This window comes from Staurois parvus, unplaced genomic scaffold (genome assembly GCF_062004578.1).
Source record: "Staurois parvus isolate SC_StPar_1 unplaced genomic scaffold, SC_StPar_1.0 ptg001842l, whole genome shotgun sequence".
Classification (NCBI taxonomy): domain Eukaryota; kingdom Metazoa; phylum Chordata; class Amphibia; order Anura; family Ranidae; genus Staurois; species Staurois parvus.
This window is the reverse complement of record NW_028319638.1, coordinates 325945-347518: the sequence shown is the minus strand read 5'-3', so window position 1 is coordinate 347518 and position 21574 is coordinate 325945. Positions and strand designations below refer to the sequence as shown.

The window sequence follows — 21574 nt, the reverse complement described above, 5'->3', positions numbered from 1 at the left end:
CAGTGGGGGGAATAGTGCCCCATCGTTGGTGTCAGTGGGGGGAATAGTGCCCCATCGTTGGTGTCAGTGGGGGGAATAGTGCCTCATCGTTGGTGTCAGTGGGGGGAATAGTGCCCCATCGTTGGTGTCAGTAGGGGGAATAGTGCCCCATCGTTGGTGTCAGTGGGGGGAATAGTGCCCCATCGTTGGTGTCAGTGGGGGGAATAGTGCCCCATCGTTGGTGTCAGTGGGGGGAATAGTGCCCCATCGTTGGTGTCAGTGGGGGGAATAGTGCCCCATCGTTGGTGTCAGTGGGGGGAATAGTACCCCATCGTTGGTGTCATTGGGAGGAATAGTGCCCCATCGTTGGTGTCATTGGGGGGAATAGTGCCCCATCGTTGGTGTCAGTGGGGGGAATAGTGCCCCATCGTTGGTGTCAGTGGGGGGAATAGTGCCCCAACATTGGTGTCAGTGGGGGGAATAGTGCCCCATCATTGGTGTCAGTGGGGGAATAGTGCCCCATCATTGGTGTCAGTGGGGGGAATAGTGCCCCATCATTGGTGTCAGTGGGGGGAATAGTGCCCCATCATTGGTGTCAGTGGGAGGAATAGTGCCCCATCATTGGTGTCAGTGGGAGGAATAGTGCCCCATCATTGGTGTCAGTGGGAGGAATAGTGCCCCATCATTGGTATCAGTGGGAGGAATAGTGCCCCATCATTGGTGTCAGTGGGAGGAATAGTGCCCCATCATTGGTGTCAGTGGGAGGAATAGTGCCCCATCATTGGTGTCAGAGGGAGGAATAGTGCCCCATCATTGGTGTCAGTGGGAGGAATAGTGCCCCATCATTGGTATCAGTGGGAGGAATAGTGCCCCATCATTGGTGTCAGTGGGAGGAATAGTGCCCCATCATTGGTGTCAGTGGGAGGAATAGTGCCCCATCATTGGTGTCAGTGGGGGGAAAAGTGCCCCATCATTGGTGTCAGTGGGGGGAATAGTGCCCCATCATTGGTGTCAGTGGGAGGAATAGTGCCCCATCATTGGTGTCAGTGGGAGGAATAGTGCCCCATCATTGGTGTCAGTGGGGGGAAAAGTGCCCCATCATTGGTGTCAGTGGGGGGAATAGTGCCCCATCATTGGTGTCAGTGGGGGGAATAGTGCCCCATCATTGGTGTCAGTGGGGGGAATAGTGCCCCATCATTGGTGTCAGTGGGAGGAATAGTGCCCCATCATTGGTGTCAGTGGGGGGAATAGTGCCCCATCATTGGTGTCAGTGGGGGGAATAGTGCCCCATCATTGGTGTCAGTGGGGGGAATAGTGCCCCATCATTGGTGTCAGTGGGGGGAATAGAGCGCCATCATTGGTGTCAGTGGGGGGAATAGTGCCCCATCATTGGTGTCAGTGGGGGGAATAGTGCCCCATCATTGGTGTCAGTGGGGGGAATAGTGCCCCATCATTGGTGTCAGTGGGGGGAATAGTGCCCCATCATTGGTGAAGGTGGGGGGAATAGTGCCCCATCATTGGTGTCAGTGGGGGGAATAGTGCCCCATCATTGGTGTCAGTGGGGGGAATAGTGCCCCATCATTGGTGTCAGTGGGGGGAATAGTGCCCCATCATTGGTGTCAGTGGGAGGAATAGTGTCCCATCATTGGTATCAGTGGGAGGAATAGTGTCCCATCATTGGTATCAGGGGGAGGAATAGTGCCCCATCATTGATGTCAGTGTGGTGGAGGGGGAAATAGTGCCCCATCTTTGTGGTCAGGGGGGGGAATAGTGCCCCATCATTGGTGTCAGTGGGGGGAATAGTGCCCCATCATTGGTGTCAGTGGGGGGAATAGTGCCCCATCATTGGTGTCAGTGGGGGGAATAGTGCCCCATCATTGGTGTCAGTGGGGGGAATAGTGCCCCATCATTGGTGTCAGTGGGGGGAATAGTGCCCCATCATTGGTGTCAGTGGGAGGAATAGTGTCCCATCATTGGTATCAGTGGGAGGAATAGTGTCCCATCATTGGTATCAGGGGGAGGAATAGTGCCCCATCATTGATGTCAGTGTGGTGGAGGGGGAAATAGTGCCCCATCTTTGTGGTCAGGGGGGGGAATAGTGCCCCATCGTTGGTGTCGGTGGGGGGAGGAATAGTGCCCCATTCTTGGTGTCAGTGGGGGGAGGAATAGTGCCCCATCGTTGGTGTCTGTGGGGGGGAGGAATAGTGCCCCATCGTTGGTTTCAGTGGGGGGGGAGGAATAGTGCCCCATCATTGGTGTCAGTGCGGGGGGGGAGGAATAGTGCCCCATCATTGGTGTCAGTGCGGGGGGGGAGGAAATAGTGCCCCATCATTGGTGTCAGTGGGAGAAATAGTGCCCCATTGTTGGTATTAGTCACACAAATGATGGGGCACTATTCCTCCCACTGACACCAATGATACTTGCCTTGCTGACCCCTGCTCCAGCCTGGGCTCGCTCTCTCACTTACCTGTCAGCTGTCTTCCTTCTCTGGCCGCTCTCCTCTTCACTTACTCCGGCAGTTCCCTCGATCTTCTTAGATCTACGCGCGCTGCCGCTCGGCTCCTCCTCTCCAAGCTCCACCTCCTCGCCGGTGATTGGCCGCCTGTATGCCTCTCCTGAGCTACAGTTCCGGTGGCCAATCAGCGGCGAGGAGGCGGAGTTGTTGAGGGATCCCGGAGGTGTGGCCAGGTGACAGGGCAGCGTGTCATCCCGCCCACACATCGACTGAGTCAGAGGAGCGGTGTCTCGGTTCCTAAGACCATCGGAAATATGTGTTTTCCGATGGTCTTAGGCGACCCCTGGGAAATGGTCGTTCGACCCCCAAAAAGGTCGCGACCCCCAGGTTGAGAACCGCTGTTCTAGATGAAGGTTTTTTATGGGTGTTAAGGGGGAGCCCTACACAAAAAAAAACAAAAACAAAACCAGAGATTTCGCTCCCTAAAATCCATTCCAGACATGGAGGGTTTAAGAGGGTTCCCCACACAAAAAAACAAGAAAAAATGTCAGTGTCCCCCCAAAATCCTTACCAACCTATTATCTGTGAATGCAGTCCTGCTGTCAAGGAAACAGGGCAACCAGGGTGTGCCGTGCCCCCTCCTTAACAATACCAGGTCAGGTCAACATGGAGAGGGTACCTTGTCAGGGGGAAACCCCCCTGACAAAGCACCTTGTCCCATGTGTATGAGGACAAGGGCCTCTTACCTACAACCCTGGCCCAAGTGGTTGTGGGGTCTGTAGGCAAGGGGCTTATCATAGTCTAGTGGCCCTCTTTAAAAAGAAGTGGGTCCAGATACCACTGCCTCTGTGAATGAGTAAGGGGTACATAGTATCCCTACTCTTCACAAACAAAATGTAAAGAATAAAGAAACACACAAAAAAAACCTATGGGGGGGTACATGCGTGAAGCCGACCAAGCTTAGAGCTCTACACCTCCAAAGGACATACAGCCAATCAGCAGTGCTTCCCAACCTACTCGATACCACCTGCCGTCTCCGCAACTTGCCAAGATCTTCTAGCACCATCCACAATGGTCTACAGTGGCTCTAAGCAAAAGCTTAAGCCGAAAACAATCTGGGATGTGCTAGTCAAGGCCTCCTCTAAGATGGTGGCGCCTCCATCTTCCCGACCTGACATGCCATGCGCCTAAACTGACTCAGCCTGTGGCTGCAACAGACGGTTAGTCAGGCACTGACTTTGGTGTGACTGCCCTGGCTATGCAATTTGACAACTCACAGCTAGTCCTACTCTACCAAATTGTGCGGATGATTACCAAGGCTCTAAAAATCACCTCAGACACCATCACTGAAAAACTGACCCGCAAAATTCGCGATTTAAGCCGATGCACTTCAGTACTTGAATAGAGGGCAGATGACCTGGACATCCTCACTAGCAACCATTCGGAGGAAGTAGAGGCCCTGCTAGAAGAAAACTACACCCTCCAGGCCCGGCCTAGAGGACTTTGAGAACAGGGCCAGGCATTTGAATTTTGCCCACCTGAGGAATACCTGAAACTGTGGAAGATCTCCAAACCACTATTACTGTGCTATTCCAAGAATTTGCTCTACCGATACCCATGGAGCATCTTGAGATGAATAGAATCCACAGAACCATGGCCCCACATTCAGATGAGGGCCCCCCATGAGATATTGTGGTGAAACTCCACTGCTTCTGCACTAATGAACAACTAGTGATAGCGTCCCACCATAAGGAGACTCTGGTTTTTCAAGGTCACCACTACCAAATCTTCCATGACCTCTCATTAGACCAACTTACTCTAGCCAAAAGGAGAGCCATGAAGCCTCACCTGCATATATTGCCACAACACCAAGTCACCTACCATTGGGGCTTTCCCTCCTCGGTCCGCTTCTCTTACAAGAAATCCTCTTATCTCTGCAGGTCCGCCAGGGATCTCCAAATCCCACTTCAAGACCTTCATCTTGCACCAGCTGAGGTCAACACTGAGGGCTCCAAACATCGAGCAGCATCCTGCTCCCCCAAGAAGCTACAGGCCTCACCAGGACCCAAAGTTCAACCAAACACCCACAAGAGAGGCCATTACACTTCACCTGCACCTGCCTCTGAAGATTCCATGGACTGACAGCACCCTCATAGATGCATGGGACCTTGTCTTTTCTTTATCCACCCTTACTCCTAGTGAGTCTGAGCATGGCTACTTCATCTCTGTATACATACCCAGATATTTCCATTTTCACTAATTGATGTTGCTACAACCTCCCATAAAATTATTGTTTAATCTTCTTAACCTTCTGTTTTTTCCTCCACAGGCCCTTTGCCCCTTTACCACAACCCCTCCCCTTTCCCCCTCCCCCCTCTTTCCCCACATTTTCTTCCAACATATATCAGTGTATGATGTATTGGGGTGTTCATGTTCGCTAGATGCCCCAGTAGTCACTTTCTACCTACAGACACGGTGCACATGAAAACTACTAGATCATGAATAGTGTAGAAGAGATGTGTTGTCAAATGCTAACACCCCCAAAAACATACTTACCCAACTTCCAAAAACCCCCCCATTTCCCAACACTCCCTCCACCAATAAAAGGAGACCACACTTTGCTGTAGTAAAATGGCCTTCATGGCCTTTTATTAACAATTTAACTTAAATATACAGAAAACATTCCTTAAAACAGAAACCTCCATAAACTTACGGAATGAGTTGTTGGTCTAGGCAGGCACCCAAAGCAATATTGATCTCCCCCTGCGGAACCTTCACCTTAATGTTCCTACTAGGCCTCCAGCTGCAACGCACCGACTCAGAGACAAGGACACACCTTCCGCAGGTAGACCTCCACCTTCCAGTTAAACCTTGGTTACACCAAACCGGGCACACCATACCACAGATGGGTCCCAACCATACCACAGATAGGTCCCAACCATACCACAGATGGGTCCGAACCATACCACAGATGGGTCCGAACCATACCACAGATGGGTCCCAACCATACCACAGATGGGTCCCAACCATACACTTATCATCACAAACCATTAACAACCTACCAAGACCAACAACTGCCACCAAACTAAACAAGCCAAACAGAACAAACACCCCAGGGAAGGGCGGGTGGGAACTTCTCTCTTCAGCTGCTAACCAGCACTGGCACGTCCAACCCCCCAGAACTCCCCAAAGATTCAGGATGATCCCACCCAAACCTACTAACACCAATCAGGTAACCTTACTATCTTTCTTAGCCCTTCCCCTTTAACTTAACCCTTTCCTGTCTTTTCTCCCTCTTCACCTAGTCATGTCGGCCTTGTGTTATTCTTCTCTTTCTTTCGCTACGGGCACCCCTTGACCACATTTTCCACCCTACAATTCATAGACACCAAAAGTTCATGACCACCCCAGACTAACATGTTGGGCCTTTACACAGTCTAAGACCCTCTGCCATTTTCTGGTTGACACTGTGACTTATGCCTTTGCCCTTCTTTATAATATCTGGAATTATTCAGTTAACTGAGGGTCAATATTGTCTATAGGGCTCACGCTTACTAATAACATATTATAACATACTGTATCCTATGTCAAAACCAACACGTGTTGGTTGGCATAGTTGGTAGAAGAAGCCCACACACACCTGATCAATCAGTCTCCTGGCCATTCACAAAACCTGGTCCCAGGATTGGAAATTTCATCCCTCCCAAACAAGGGGCAGACTGACAACTCATGGGGCCCCCGGGCAATAAGGTATCATTGGGCCCCTGTGTCCTTACCCACACTCAAAACACACCCAAAAAGGCCTAGAAAAGGTACCATGGGCATTTCATGGGGCCCCCTACTGACCCTGGGCCCTTGGGCAGTGCCCAAGTGCTCAAATGGTCAGTCCGCCCCTGCACCTGACCAATCAGTCTCCTGACCATTCCCAAAACCTGGTCCCAGGATTGGAGATTTCATCCCTCCCAGATCACGTTGAAATCTCCCGGCTCCGGGTCCCAAAATGGGCTTTACAAACAAAGGAGGAAAGTGAAAAGCCAGTTTCCTTTGTATTAAACAAGTACCCTGGAGCCCCTCAACCTGCCTTGTTGAGAATCCCGGGTGAAATATCCTTTCTACACTGTGATAGGTCGCCACACTGTCACTATATATATATATATATACACAAGCATACTTTTTTTGCTTTAACAGCACCATCTATAATTGAAACACGACAGTTAAGAGATTGTTGTATTTATTCTTAGCTTCTTCAAAGAGGTAACAGAGATATCATCCATAATGTAGCCAAGCGGTATATACATCCATATCAATGGCAAAGCAATCTGCTTCATCTGTAACCGGGAGAATTATCTCCCAAATTCTACAACCTCAACGCGTTTCAATTCACAATCGGAATCTTCTTCAGGGAAAAGTAGGATACAGCAGAAACTTCTACAAAACAAGATAAACACACACAGTGCAGGAAATGTGTATTTGCTCCCCGGCTGATGCTGAATGTTCGCCCCTCACACAGAAACGATCGGTCTAACAATGGAATGTTTGCCCCTCACACAGAAATGATCGGTCTAACAATGGAATGTTCCCCCTCACACAGAAACGATCGGTCTAACAATGGAATGTTCGCCCCTCACACAGAAATGATCGGTCTAACAATGGAATGTTCGCCCCTCACACAGAAATGATCGGTCTAACAATGGAATGTTCGCTGTAACACTGAGAGACAGAATACAACAACAAATTCAGCAGAAATGCATCTAACAAATGATGACTGATTTGCATGTTCATGAGGGAAAGAAGGATTGGATCCCCTTCACAAAACATGACTTAGTACTTGGTGGCCAATCCCTTGTTGGCAATCACAGAGGTCAGACATTTCCTGGAGTTGGCCCCCAGGTTCGCACACATCTCAGGAGGGATTTTGGCCCACTCCTCTTGGCAGATCCTCTCCAAGTCATTAAGGTTTGGTGGCTGATGTTTGGCAACTTGAACTTTCAGCTCCTCCACAGATATTCAATCGGATTAAGGTCTGGAGACTGGCTAGGCCACTCCAGGACCTCAATGTGCTTCTTCTTGAGTTGCTCCTTTGTTGCCTTGGCCGTGTGTTTTGGGTCATTGTCATGCTGGAACACCCATCCACCACCCATTTTCAATGCCCTGGCTGAGGGAAGAAGGTTCTCACCCAAGATTTGAGGGTACATTGCCCCGTCCATCATCCCTTTGATGCGGTGCAGTTGTCCTGTCCCCTTAGCAGAAAAACACCCCCAAAGCAGAATGTTTCCACCACCATGTTTCACAGTTGGGATGGTGTTCTTGGGGTCATAGGCAGCATTCCTCCTCCTCCAAACACGGCGAGTTGAGTTGATGCCAAAGAGCTGGATTTTGGTCTCCTCTGACCACAACACTTCCCACCAGTCCTCCTCTGCATCATTCAGATGTTCAGTGGCAGACTTCAGACGGGCCTGGACATGTGCTTTCTTGAGCAGAGGGACTTTGCGGGCACTGCAGGATTTCAGTCCTTGTCAGCGTAGTGTGTTACCAATTGTTTTCTTGGTGACTGTGGTCCCAGCTGCCTGGAGATCATTGACAAGATCCTCACGTGTAGTTCTGGGATGATTCCTCACTGTTCTCATGATCATTGACACTCCACGAGGTGAGATCTTGCATGGTGCACCAGACCTAGGGAGACTGACACTTGTTTTGTGTTTCTTCCATTTGTGAATGATTGCACCAACTGTTGTCACCTTCTCACCAAGCTGCTTGGCCATAGTTTGGTAGCCCAGTCCAGCCTTGTGTAGGTCTACCATCTTGTCCCTGACATCCTTGGACAGCTCTTTGGTCTTTGCCATGGTGGAGAGTTTGGAATCTGATGGTTTGATGGCTCCTGTGGACGGGTGTCTTTTATACAGGTAACACAATGAGATTAGCAGCACTCCCTTTAAGAGACTGCTTCTAATCTCAGCTTGTTACCTGTATGAGAGACACCTGGGAGCCAGAAATCCTGCTGAATGATAGGGGATCAAATCCTTCTTTCCCTCATGAACATGCAGATCCGTCATCATTTGTTAGACGCATTTCTGCTGAATTTGTTGTTGTATTCTGTCTCTCAGTGTTACACCGAACATTCCATTGTTAGACCGATCATTTCTGTGTGAGGGGCGAACATTCCATTGTTAGACCGATCATTTCTGTGTGAGGGGCCAACATTCCATTGTTAGACCGATCATTTCTGTGTGAGGGGCGAACATTCACCATCAGGGGGGAGCAAATACACATTTCCTTCACTGTATAAGCAATATAGACAAACTAATGTTTACATGACGTACAATCGTTATATACAAGGATTAACTCACACAACCATTTGTCAGGTAAAAAACAATATTCGCTGCAGCATAAGGACACCATAGTGATCCCCTGGCAGGTGGAAGGTAAAGAAAAATACATAAATACTAATAACTACCAATGGTATATACCCGGGGTCTTCAAACTGCGGCCCAAGGGCCAGATATGGCCCTTTGCTAGCCTTTATCTGGCCCTTGGGGTACTATTTCTCCCAATAATAAGAGGCACTATTCCTCCCACTGACACCAATGATGGGGCACTATTCCTCCCACTGACACCAATGATGGGACACTATTCCTCCCACTGACACCAATGATGGGGTACTATTCCTCCCACTGACACCAATGATGGGGTACTATTCCTCCCACTGACACCAATGATGGGGCACTATTCCTCCCACTGACGCCAATGATGGGGCACTATTCCTCCCACTGATACCAATGATGGGACACTATTCCTCCCACTGACACCAATGATGGGGCACTAATCCTCCCACTGACACCAATGATGGGGCACTATTCCTCCCACTGATACCAATGATGGGGCACTATTCTTCCCACTGATACCAATGATGGGACACTATTCCTCCCACTGACACCAATGATGGGGCACTATTCCTCCCACTGACACCAATGATGGGACACTATTCCTCCCACTGACACCAATGATGGGGCACTATTCCTCCCACTGACACCAATGATGGGGCACTATTCCTCCCACTGATACCAATGATGGGGCACTATTCCTCCCACTGACACCAATGATGGGACACTGTTCCTCCCACTGATAGTGATAGTGAAGATGGGCACCATAAATCCCTATAAAGAAATACATAATATCCATAACATTAGTAGGCCCCCTTGTTTGAACAACAATCCATCAACATTCTCACTTTCATGTATGAATTATACCAAGTGGACTTAGTAAGTCCCACATTAACCCCACGGTATGCAGATAACTGAAAAAACATAATGATGGCTAAAAAAGAACCGCCCGAGATACTTTGGCAACCCTTATATACACTCACCAGCCGCTTGTTCAATGGCTCGGTAACACAAATTGCTAATCAGCCAATCACATGGCAGCAACTCAATGCATTAAGGCATCTAGATGTGGTGAAGAAGACTTGCTGAAGTTCAAACCGAGCATCAGAATGGGGAAGAAAGGGGATTTAGGTGACTTTAAATGTGGCATGGGTATTGGCATATAAAAAACTGCTGATCTACTGGGATTTTCATGCACAACCATCAGAGAATGGTCTGAAGAAGAGAAAATATCCAGTGATCGGCAGTTGTGTGGAGGAAAATGTTTTGTTGAGGTCAGAGGAGAATGGGCAGACTGGTTCCAGATGATAGAAAGGCAACAGTAACTCCGATAACCCCTCGTTACACCCAAGGTATGCAGAATACCATCTCCCAACATGTCCAACCTTGAAGCAGAAGGACTACAGCAGCAGAAGACCACACAGGGTGCCACTCCTGTCAGCAGAAGACCACACCGGGTGCCACTCCTATCAGCAGAAGACCACACCGGGTTCCACTCCTGTCAGCTATGAACAGGAAACAGAGGCTACGATTCACACAGGCTCACCAAAGTTGTACAATAGAAGATTGGAGAAACGTTGCCGGGTCCGATGAGTCTGGATTTCAGCTGCAATAAGATGATGATGGTAGGGCCAGAATTTGGTGTAAACAACATGGAAGCATGGATCCATCCTGCCTTGTATCAATGGTTCATGGATGTGCAGCCGACAAATCCGCAGCAACTGCGTGATGCTATCATGTCAATATGGAGCAAAATCTCTGAGGAATGTTTCCAACACCTTGTAGAATCTATGCCACCAAGAATGAAGGCAAAAGGGGGTCCAACCTGGGACTAGCAAGGTGGACCTCATAAAGTGGCCGGTGAGTGTGTGTAGGTAATATTATTTTTAGCCCACATAAAGTGATATTTCCACAAAAACCCTCACTTATAACTACATCAATATAACCTACCTGAAGTTGGAGCAGATCTACATGGGGATCAATGATGCCACCAGCCCTAAACCCCCCCAAGATGGAATCAGGAGATGCAAGCTGTAAAATAAACAAAAATCCGCCATAAGGAAACGGGGAGCATAACCACATTGCACACAATTCCCACCTAATTTGCCCCCATCTGTCATATTTAGATGTAATAAGTACCGGTGTAGCACCATCCACCAAATATCCAAAGGCAACGATACAAGTGAGCCATCAGGGTATGAAGACACTAACACAGACCACCAAATGAATCAGTTAGTTAAATCTTCACCCAAACCTGCAAGTATCCACCTCAAAACACTCGCTTCTAGGGAGGGAAACTCCCAATCACCTAAAAGATATCCCCTGCTGACTTACGGACCATCGTGAACGTCACTTCTGGTGCGGGCGGTGTAATGACGTCACTTCCAGTGCGGCACAGACAGCACCGAAACTGCTACATTTGGTTTCTGGGTTATAAGAACCCCTGGTCATGCAAAGGGTAAGTACAACTGTGAGCCCCTGACTTGTTTACATTTTATGAAATACATTAATAACATTTTTAGTCAACTAGAAATGTCCCAGGAATACAAAAAGTGTTAAATTTCAGCATGATGCCCGGATCAACTGTAAGTGATAATAAGACCTCATAAGTGCCTCCATGAGATCTTTGTTCCTCAGGCTGTAGATCAGAGGATTCAGCAATGGGTTAATGAGGGGAGATATGACTGTAGACAGTTTATTTAAAATGGCCATATTGGTGGAAGATGGAACAAAGTAAATAAAAATTAAAGATCCATAAAAGATGAAGACCACGGTGAGGTGTGAGGTGCAGGTGGAGAATGCTTTCCTCTTTCCAGTCTTGCTACGGATTCTGAGGATGGTACTAAGAATATAGACATATGGAAGAAAGGTCATAAGAATGATTCCTAATCCAAAAGTAGAACCTGCTGAGAATATGACCACCATGTTTATGAAGGGGTCAGTACATGTAATTTGTATCATATGAGGAAGGTCACAAAAGAAGTTGTGGATGGAAGCCGGTCCGCAGAAGGACAACCTGAGCAAAAGTAAAGTATGAACCAAAGAGACAGAACTTCCTGCAACCCAGACCATGGAGGCCATACGAGCACAGACCCTCCAAGACATCATTAGTTTGTAATGTAGGGGGTGGCAGATGGCAATGTAGCGGTCGTAGGACATAGCCGAGAGCAAGGAAAGTTCTGAGCAAGCAAAGCAGAGATAGAAAAAGACTTGGGATATACAGGCAGGAAAGGATATTGATTGAATTTTTGTGACCAAGTCATAGAGCATCCTCGGTGCGGTCACTGATGAATAGGTCATGTCCAGGAATGCCAAGTTGGCAAGAAAAAAATACATTGGGTTGTGCAGATGGGAGTCAGTGAGGACCAAGAAAAATATAAGGAGGTTTGTGATAAGAGTCATCAGATAGATCAGAAGGAAAAGCCCAAAAAGTGCCTTCATGGTCAGTGGATGGTCTGATAGACCTACGAGGGTAAGAGACGTAATCTCTGTCTGATTCCTCATATTATTCATTTTTCTTTCTCTCTGTTTTATGTATCACTATAGAACGGTAATAAAATTACAGATCTGAGGATTTATTAATAGGACAAACCTGTACGGAGTGCCTACACATTACACTCAGGTTTACATGCCGACATTTCTGGCAGCTAATGATGTATTCTTATATAAGATGTTGGCAGTCCCGGCAGTTATCAGAGAGATCAGATGGAAGAGCACACAAAGTGTATTCGTGGTCAGTGGATGGTCTGATGGACCCACAAGAGGTAATCTCTGTCAGATTCCTTGTATTAATCTTTGTTTTTAGTTTATCAGCATAAAGTAGTCATCAAATGATCAGTCTGAGGATTTATCAATAGGAAGACATATATGTTGTGCCTGCACATGATACTCAGGTTCACCTGGAGACATTTGTACCAGATAATTACTAATTCTTATATAAATTGTCGGCATTCCCTCAGGACAGTCTGTTGTGTTGTAGGAACACAAAGCTGAAAGCCTCATTAAAGGTCTCTTAAGATGTAATTTATAACCCCTTGAGAGCCCCTTTTCTATAACTGAGTACAATCTTCAACATTTGAATTTAAAATCCACTGTAAGTATTTTTATAGATTTATCACCTCTATTACTTCTTGGTTAGTGGACAGAGGGACCTAACACACTACAAAAGGAACACGGCTTTTCTTTTAGCTTCCATCATTTTGTAGTTACATTTTATAAGGGTTGCTATTTTAACACTTGGTTGGATTGCACAGTGGATAGTCAGTAAAGAGCTAGAACCCTTAGCTTTGGTTGGGTACAACTGTCCAGGGTCACCCCAGATTGGTAGCCAAACTGGCCAAAATACAGAAACAGAAGACACAGGTGGCTGTCTTCCTAAAAATCATTAGCACTGCAGCCCTTAGGTTTGAGTGGCTAAAAAGTGGCCAGTGTCACTATTTTTTGACAGCAGCACCAACAAGCCTTAACCCCTTTGTGCAAGCACCTCCCAGCCCTTTAAGGGGTTTCTGAGAGCGGGAGGCGGGCCGGGGTTTAGGGTCATGTTTGGCCATGATTGGCTGTCACATGATCGCAAAGATCCTGATTGCAAGGAAAGATCAGGACCTTTCCACGGGATGCCGACACGTGTGCTGGGAGCGTGCAGGGTGCGCGTTCTCAGCACATCTTTGTTTACAAATTGTGTGCAAACATGTGGCTGCTTGGTGTCAAGGCCCAGCCACTGAGAGGCCGCATATTTGCGTACCCTCAGCATGAGGCTGTTAAAGTGGAGACATAGGGAAGCGTCTTTATAAAAATAATTAGAACTGCAGGCCTTAGATATCGAGAGGAAAATCTGGCCTGTGGAGGCACAGTTTGAAGGCCACATCAGAAGAATCAGCATTATATTGTATATTTTTACATAGTTCATTGGTTCAGTTTGGACCAGAATGTGTTTTGGGGTGTTATTCCACATATTCCCATGGCATATATGAGCAATATATAATTTAAAAGACAACTTTGTGTTAAAAAATATCCAAATATGTGTGTCAAAAAATAAATCTTCCATGGACTCAACATGCAAATTCCTTGGTGTCGACTTCCCAAAAATGGGTCATTTGTTTTTTTGTTATTTTCTTGGAATTTTAGCACCTCAAGAAATGTGATAGGCAACATGCCGGTGTGTGTTTCTGTGCAAACAAACATGCCTAAAAAGGATACTGGTGGAAGTGCCTCCAAAAAGAACGCAAAAAAAACAATATTTTCTATATTCTAAAAATATCCAATAAACTCAAATGTAGTCGTACGTTTAGGCCAAAATATATTCTGCTAAATGTCTTTGGTAAAAAATAAAATTTCAATAAGTGTGTATTGATTGGTTTGTGTGAAATTTATAGTGTCAACAGACTATGGGATAAATACTGGAATTTACACATCTTTTACTTTCTGACTGCCTATCGCAGTTTTGGAGGTCCTAAAATGCCAGGGAAGTGCAAAATCCCCCCTAATGATCACTTTTTGGAAAAGTAGACACCCTGAGGAATTTGCTGAGAGGCATGTTGAGTCCATGGAATATTTTACTTTTTGCAAAAAAGTTTTGCAAAGTGACAGAAAAATTATTTATTTTTTCTGCACAAAGTTCTCACTTAAATGGTATATTGCTCACATACGCCATGGCTATATGTGGAATAACACCCCAAAACACATTCTGCCACTTCTACCGAGTTTGGGGATACCACATGTGAGGGACTTTTTGGCAGCCTAGCCATAGACAGGCCCCCAAATCCAATGACCACCTTCAGGCTCTCAAAGGGCATATTTCCTCATGTCACTTCCTCACTACCTATCACTGTTTTGGAGGACCTGAAATGACAGGATAGTGCAACCCCCCGCCCCCCCAAATGACCCCATATTATAAGTGTTGCCATTTTAAAACTTTGTTGGATTGCACAGTCGATAGTCAGTAAAGAGCTAGAACCCTTGACTTTGGTTGGGTACAACTGTCCAGGGACAACCTGGTTTGGTAGCCAAACTGGCCAAAATACAGAAACAGAAGACACAGGTGTCTGTTTTCCTAAAAATCATTAGCTCTTCAGCCCTTAGGTTTGAGTGGTTAAAAACTGGCCAGTGTCACTATTTTTTGACGGCATCACCAACACGCCTTAAAGTGGAGACACAAGTCATAGGGAAGTGTCTTTATAAAAATAATTAAAACTGCAGGTCTTAGGTATGGAGGGGAGAAACTGGCCTGTGGGGGCACAGTTTGAAGGCCACACCAGCAGCCCTAAATGTGAAGACACAAGCCAAAGTCGAAGAATCGGCATAGTACTGTATATTTTATACATAGTTATGTATTTGGGATTGGAGGATACTACATGTGAGAGACTTTTTGGCAGCCTAGCCAATAGACAGGCCCCCAAAATCCAATGACCACCTTCAGGCTTTCAAAGGGCATATTTCCTCATGTCACTTCCTCACTACCTATCACAGTATCGGAGGCCCTGAAATGTCAGGATAGTACAAAGACCCTCAAATGACCCCTTTCTGGAAAGTAGACACCCCAAGGAATTTGATAAGAGGCATGGTAAGCATTTTGCAGATATTATTTTTGTCACAGGGATTTGGAAATGAAAAAGAAGAAAAGAAAAATACATTTTTCGCTTTCTTCATTTTCCAAAAACCTGTGGCAACAAACGAGATCTACACAATACTCACCATGCCCCTTAGCAAACACCTTGGAGTGTCTACTTTCCAAAAAGGGGTCATTTTGGGTTGGGGGGGGTGCTTCTACTATCCTGGCATCTCAGGGCCAACATGAGAAGCTTCTGCCACACATCCCCCACTCTTCTAACAGAAGGCGGCCGGTTTTTGTTAACAAAGATAATTGACCAGATATGGCCATGGCTATTGATTGAATATGCCACCATCCCCATCCTTTGTTTACATTCATCTGCCAGCTGGAATCCTCCCTGACAGCTGAATGGGCTTGGTGGGGATGCATGACTGGTCACTAGGAAGTCTCCAGCCGCTGGCTTCCTAACAACCAGCCTGAGCAGGAAGCTGTCACATTTAGCAGTAATAGTAACACGGTTGCTGAATGTATCACTTCATGCTGTAGATGGAGGAGAACCCCTCGATTAATTCCTCTGTTCACCGAAGAGGCAAAGTATGAACCGAATTCTACTTCAATCCAAACCCAAAGGATAATTTTATGCAGAGATAAGAGAAACATTTGTCTAGTTTTTGTACAAAATAGTCCCATTTGGCTGTAAGTTAGCCAACTTGGTGGTCTGTCTGCAGCATCTTCCTCAAGGCAAGAGGTAAGTCCTCCTCCAGCTTCTGATTGGCTGGTAGGTGTAAGGACTTGGGGCTCCTGTTTCTTTGATTTTCTTCAATAAATGTTTGAATTTGAAGCATTTTTAGGGACCAGAAATATTGAATATTGTCTTTTACAGACTTCCTTTCACTTTAAAAATATATGTACCTCCAAACCCTTCCCTGTTTCTGCTTTCGCATGTAGAGGGTTTTGTCTTCTTCAGTCTCCCTTCATGATTTTTTCTCTCATCTCATCCCAAGCAAAATGATTCCCATAAATCATCTCTTTATCTATTTATTGATGTGTTTTTAACGGTTTGGACTACAAATCAGGGGTGCTCAACCTGTGGCCTGTGGACCATATGTGTTCCTTGGAGCCCTTTGATATGGCCCTTGACCTCAAACCAAGTAGGCAACTTCTAGCCCTCAGGATATAATAGAAGTCTATGCAAAGATAACCCGTAGGAAAACCATCGGTACACTGCGCTGCACCTCCAGTGTGGGTAAACCGCAGTGCATGAGTGTGAAAGCAGCCTTATAGGGGGTCAGGACAGTGAGGGCTCATTTACATTTGCAATTTATGGGGCAGTTAAAACCCCCAGAGTTGAGATGTGTTTTTTACCACACCTTCCCAACCACTGGTGTAGCATCAGGATTCGCAATGGTAACCCCGCCCCATGCTCCTGGATACCCGTGTAGCCTCCCTGTCACACTCTGCTTTACACTTGGAAAGGAGGGGCAAATCACTTAAATGGCCCTCGCTTTTCAATTGGCTGAACCCCCTTGCTATAAATGAAGCATTATATTGTTTACAGAATCTGTGTAACATTTGTCAATTGTTATCTTGAGGCAGTGTGAGGCCCGGCCACTGAGAAAATGTAGGAGAAAGTGACACAGGGGTTGCACGCATGCAGGGTGCAGGGCTCCAGAGTGTCAGTGATAGTATTTCATCTTCCTTCTGGTTTTGTAATTCTTGAACCCGGGGCTGGAGCCCGAAGACTCCAAAGTGCTTTGGGAGGGAAGGAGTCTCCAACCCAGTGTCCGGGACTTGCCAGGAACCAGCAGGCTGAGTGTCCAGGTGTTCACAGCCCATATAACCGAGGACCAGACCATAGGTCAGGGCTCCACCCCGAGATACAGGAGGTCTCTGCAGAGGGGTCAGGGGGACCCCAATCCTTCACCCGGAGTCAGAGGCCGCAGTCAGACAATGTGTGTCTTCACAGTGAAGGTGTCTGGAGGTGGAAGGTGTCAGTGTTTTCCAGTCAAGACACCCTTTAAAATTATAGGCAATCTTGAGGCCCCCCATTCTAAAGTGTAAGAAAACTAAACTAAAGGTTTTACATAATGTGGCAAGATCCGCACATGTAGGACACCCAACGACGGAGGAAATTCATTCTTACAAAGCAAATATTCCTTAGCACACCAGTACTGACTAGTATTCCAACGTTTCTCTTCTCCCTCACTCAGCTAACGTGACCCCAGTGCTGACCGTGAGAGGCAAACTAGGCACCCAATGTCCTCCTTATCAACCAATGACCTCATTGATTGTTAGGATGCCAGTGGCTGTAAGGTTGTAATGGCGCACAATGAAGCCCTGTGGCTTTGTGTAAAAGGCAGCCTCCATCCACCTGCTGGCTTGTGTACAATTTCTGGGCACTTTTTAGAGTTTTTTTGCCAAGTCACCCCTGCAGAAGCCTGAAGGCCTTGCCTGGGCACCCTTGTTGAAAAAGGCTGGTCTGGAGGACCAAGGCAACAGGCCTGAGCAGCAGCATGGCTATAGAGAGTCACGAGGCTGAATGTCATTTGTGCTCATGTTGATGGTGGAAACCCCTTTGTGGAAATCTGATTTTCTGTGTGAACTTCTTCCATTTTATTAGTAAAAGTGGACCACTTCTGGAGTGGACTGAACTCACTGGAAAGCTGTCAGGGACCATCGCAACGCATGGGTCTACACATGCGTAAGCGTCTGTCAAGACATACAGGTAGCAGGGCACTAGGACCCAGGCGCACATGTCGTCTTGACAGTACTAGTCAGGCACTGGGACCTAGGCGGCGACGGTCAGGTGCAGGGCGGGCTACTTAAGCCAGCCCTGCACAGATGCTTGTTGCCGAATGGTCTTTTGTATCCTGTTGCCTGTGTAGTGAGTACTCTGATCTGGATTGTCTGACCTTCTTGCCTTCTCCTGTCCTGACCCCTTGGCTTGCTTGACTCTGCTCCTGGATGTTCCCTTATAGATCTGATCTTTTGGTATTGACCCTGCGTGTGACCCGACTATCCTTTGCCTATCGTCTTGTACCTCACCGACCTGCTAGTTACCGACCCAGCTTGTTTGACTCTGACTTTGCTCATCCGTCCATCCATCCCTCAGGGATCCCTGGGCTCCCTCACATCAGACTCTTAACCCGCTGGAGCCCTTGGCAGACTCCTCTACCTCTGGTAGAGATACCTAGCAGCTGTGACCTGGTCCCGGAGCACTCCAAGTCCATCCCCACCATCAGGGGCCCTGGTGAACAAGTGCTCCGGTACTTAGACTCCGCACTCTGGGGAGGCTCTATCAGGGGACTGATAGAGGTACTGTCAGGCGGTCCGTTACAAAAGCACTGCCATTGAGTGAGCACCCCACTTTCCTTTACATCAGATGTCAAGAATCCCACACACTTCCTAACATCACTGTGCACCCCTTTTGGGGGCAGAGCTGGAAAGCAGAAAGTGCAGGATCTGGAGGAGGACCAGAGGAAGAGTGGAGACCAGGGGAGGCAGAGATGAGGGGGTGCTGCAGCTGCACTGAGAGGTGCATCATTTGGTAGAGGAGTTCTATTCTCCTCTCTGCTGCTGACTGCTGGTGACAAGGTGGGGGCACAGACAAGGGGGTACCTGCAGGAGAGGTGTAAAGGCCACATGAAATGGCCTGGAGGGCCAGATTCAGCCCACGGGCCTTGTGATTGACACCTGTGCCTTACACCTAAATTTCACAACCTGGGTGAATGTCCTCTCCTGGGGTGTCCTTGTTTTTGTGGTGTACAAGCCAAATGGGTTCAAAAAAGTAATTTGTACACATTTTGATAACCTGTGAAAATCCAAATCCAGAACCACTTCTTTTTATTTTATCTTCTTACTTTATTTAATTGTATTTCTTTTTTATTTATCATGTTTGCAAATTATCTGATCCTGCATGGATACAGGTCAGTTTGTGCGACAGGTAAAGAGGCGAACGTGAAGTTTACATAAAGCTGTACCTATAGTCTTCTTTGGCACCTAAAAAAATCCCAATAATTAATCTAAAATAATGTTTTTATTTATTATTGTAAGATTGTAAGGGATGCATCGCCAATAATGACCCATCAATCCAATGAATGCAATAGATTGGGCGCTTGCTTGTCAACTGTACAGCGCTGACTTTCAGTATAGTCCAATACCTATACATATTTGGGGTCCCTGTACTTGGGATAAAAAAGGAGAAAATAATTTATTGAAAATATTTAAAATAGTATTAATTATGCAAAATACCACACGTCGCTCAATAATCAAACTAAAACTACAATTTCTTTCAATTTTTTGTAAAATTTTCAGCTTTTGAAAAATCTGAGCTGGGTATCTGTAAACACTTTGTGCCACTTGGAGGCCTTATAATATGCATAACATATATGTAAAAAATGATGGCAAGAAAAATAGTCACAGAGCTACTTGGAGGTTAACCGAAGCATACTGAAGCTGCTACATTTGATCTCTGGGGTTACAGTGACTCCCTGGTCATGCAAGGGAAGGTACAGCTATGAGCCCCTGACAGGTTTACATTTTATGAAAGACAATACTGAAATGTTTAGTCAACTAAAAATGACCCAGAAATATAAAACAATGTTACATTTCATCAATGATATTTTCAGAATTATGCCTGGATCAACCTTAAGTGATAATAGGATCTCATAAGTGCCTCCATGAGATCTTTGTTCCTCAGGCTGTAGATCAGAGGATTCAGCAATGGGTTAATGAGGGCAGTTATGACTGTAAACAGTTTGTTTAAATTGACCATATTGCTGGAAGATGGAACCAAGTAAATAAAAATTAAGGAGCCATAAAAGATGGAGACCACGGTGAGGTGTGAGGTGCAGGTGGAGAATGCTTTCCTCTTTCCAGTCTTACTACGGATTCTGAGAATGGTAGTGAAAATATAGACATATGGAAGAAAGGTCATAAGAATGATTCCTATTCCAAAACTACCACTTACTAGAAATATGGCCACCATGTTTATGAAGGGGTCAGTACATGTAATCTGATATAAGTGTGGAAGGTTACAAAAGAAGTTGTGGATGGAAGATGTTCTGCAGAAGGACAACCTGAGCAAAAGTAAACTATAAACCAAAGAGACAGAACATCCTACAACCCAGACCATGGAGGCCATATGAGCACAGACCCTCCAAGACATCATTAGTTTGTAATGTAGGGGGTGGCAGATGGCAATGTAGCGGTCGTAGGACATAGCCGAGAGCAAGAAAAGTTCTGAAGAAGCAAAGGAGATGTAGAAAAAGACTTGGGCTATACAGGCAGGAATGGATATTGATCGACTTTTTGTGACCAAGTCATAGAGCATCCTTGGTGCGGTCACTGATGAATAGGACATGTCCAGAAATGCCAAGTTGGCAAGAAAAAAATACATTGGGTTGTGCAGATGGGAGTCAGTGAGGACCAAGAAAAATATAAGAAGGTTTGTGATAAGAGTCATCAGATAGATCAGAAGGAAAAGCCCAAAAAGTGCCCTCATGGTCAGTGGATGGTCTGATAGACCCACAAGAGTGAGAGACGTAATCTCTGTCAGATTCCTCATATTATTATTTTTTTCTTTCTCTGTGTTTTATGTATCACTATAGAACAGTAATACAATTATGAATCTGAGGATTTATTAATAGGACAAACCTGTACGGAGTGCCTACACATTACACTCAGGGTTACATGCCGACATTTCTGGCAGCTAATGATGTATTCTTATATAAGATGTTGGCAGTCCTGCAGTCATCAGAGAGATCAGATGGAAGAGCACACAAAGTGTATTCGTGGTCAGTGGATGGTCTGATAGACCCACAAGAGGTCATCTCTGGCAGATTCCTTGTATTAATCTTTATTTTTTCTCTGTTTAAAGTCTGAGGATTTATCAATAGGAAAACATATATGTTGTGCCTGCAGATCATACTCAGGTTCACCTGGAGACAGTTGTGCAGCTGATGACTTATTCTTATATAAAATGTCGGCATTCTCTCAGGATCGTCTGTTGTGTTGTAGGAACACAAAGCTGAAATCCTCATTAAAGGTCTCTTAAGATGTAATTTATAACCCCTTGAGAGCCCCTTTTCTATAACTGAGTACAATCTTCAACATTTGAATTTAAAATCCACTGTAAGTATTTTTATAGATTTATCACCTCTATTACTTCTTGGTTAGTGGACAGAGGGACCTAACACACTACAAAAGGAACAC

At 46.2% G+C, this 21574-nt stretch overlaps 2 protein-coding genes across 2 annotated transcripts; both read right to left on the bottom strand.

The window, feature by feature from the left end:
• Positions 1 to 11376: 11376 nt before the first annotated feature.
• Positions 11377 to 12318, bottom strand: LOC149434070 (olfactory receptor 1G1-like). The gene has a single exon (XM_089664138.1). The coding sequence runs from the start codon at positions 12316 to 12318 to the stop codon at positions 11377 to 11379; it is 942 nt and encodes a 313-aa protein (XP_089520264.1).
• A 7673-nt stretch (positions 12319 to 19991) lies between these two features.
• On the bottom strand, positions 19992 to 20975 carry LOC149434069 (olfactory receptor 1G1-like). Its single transcript, XM_089664163.1, has one exon. It carries the CDS (start codon positions 20925 to 20927, stop codon positions 19992 to 19994), a length of 936 nt encoding a protein of 311 aa, XP_089520289.1. The 5' UTR covers positions 20928 to 20975.
• Positions 20976 to 21574: the final 599 nt, after the last annotated feature.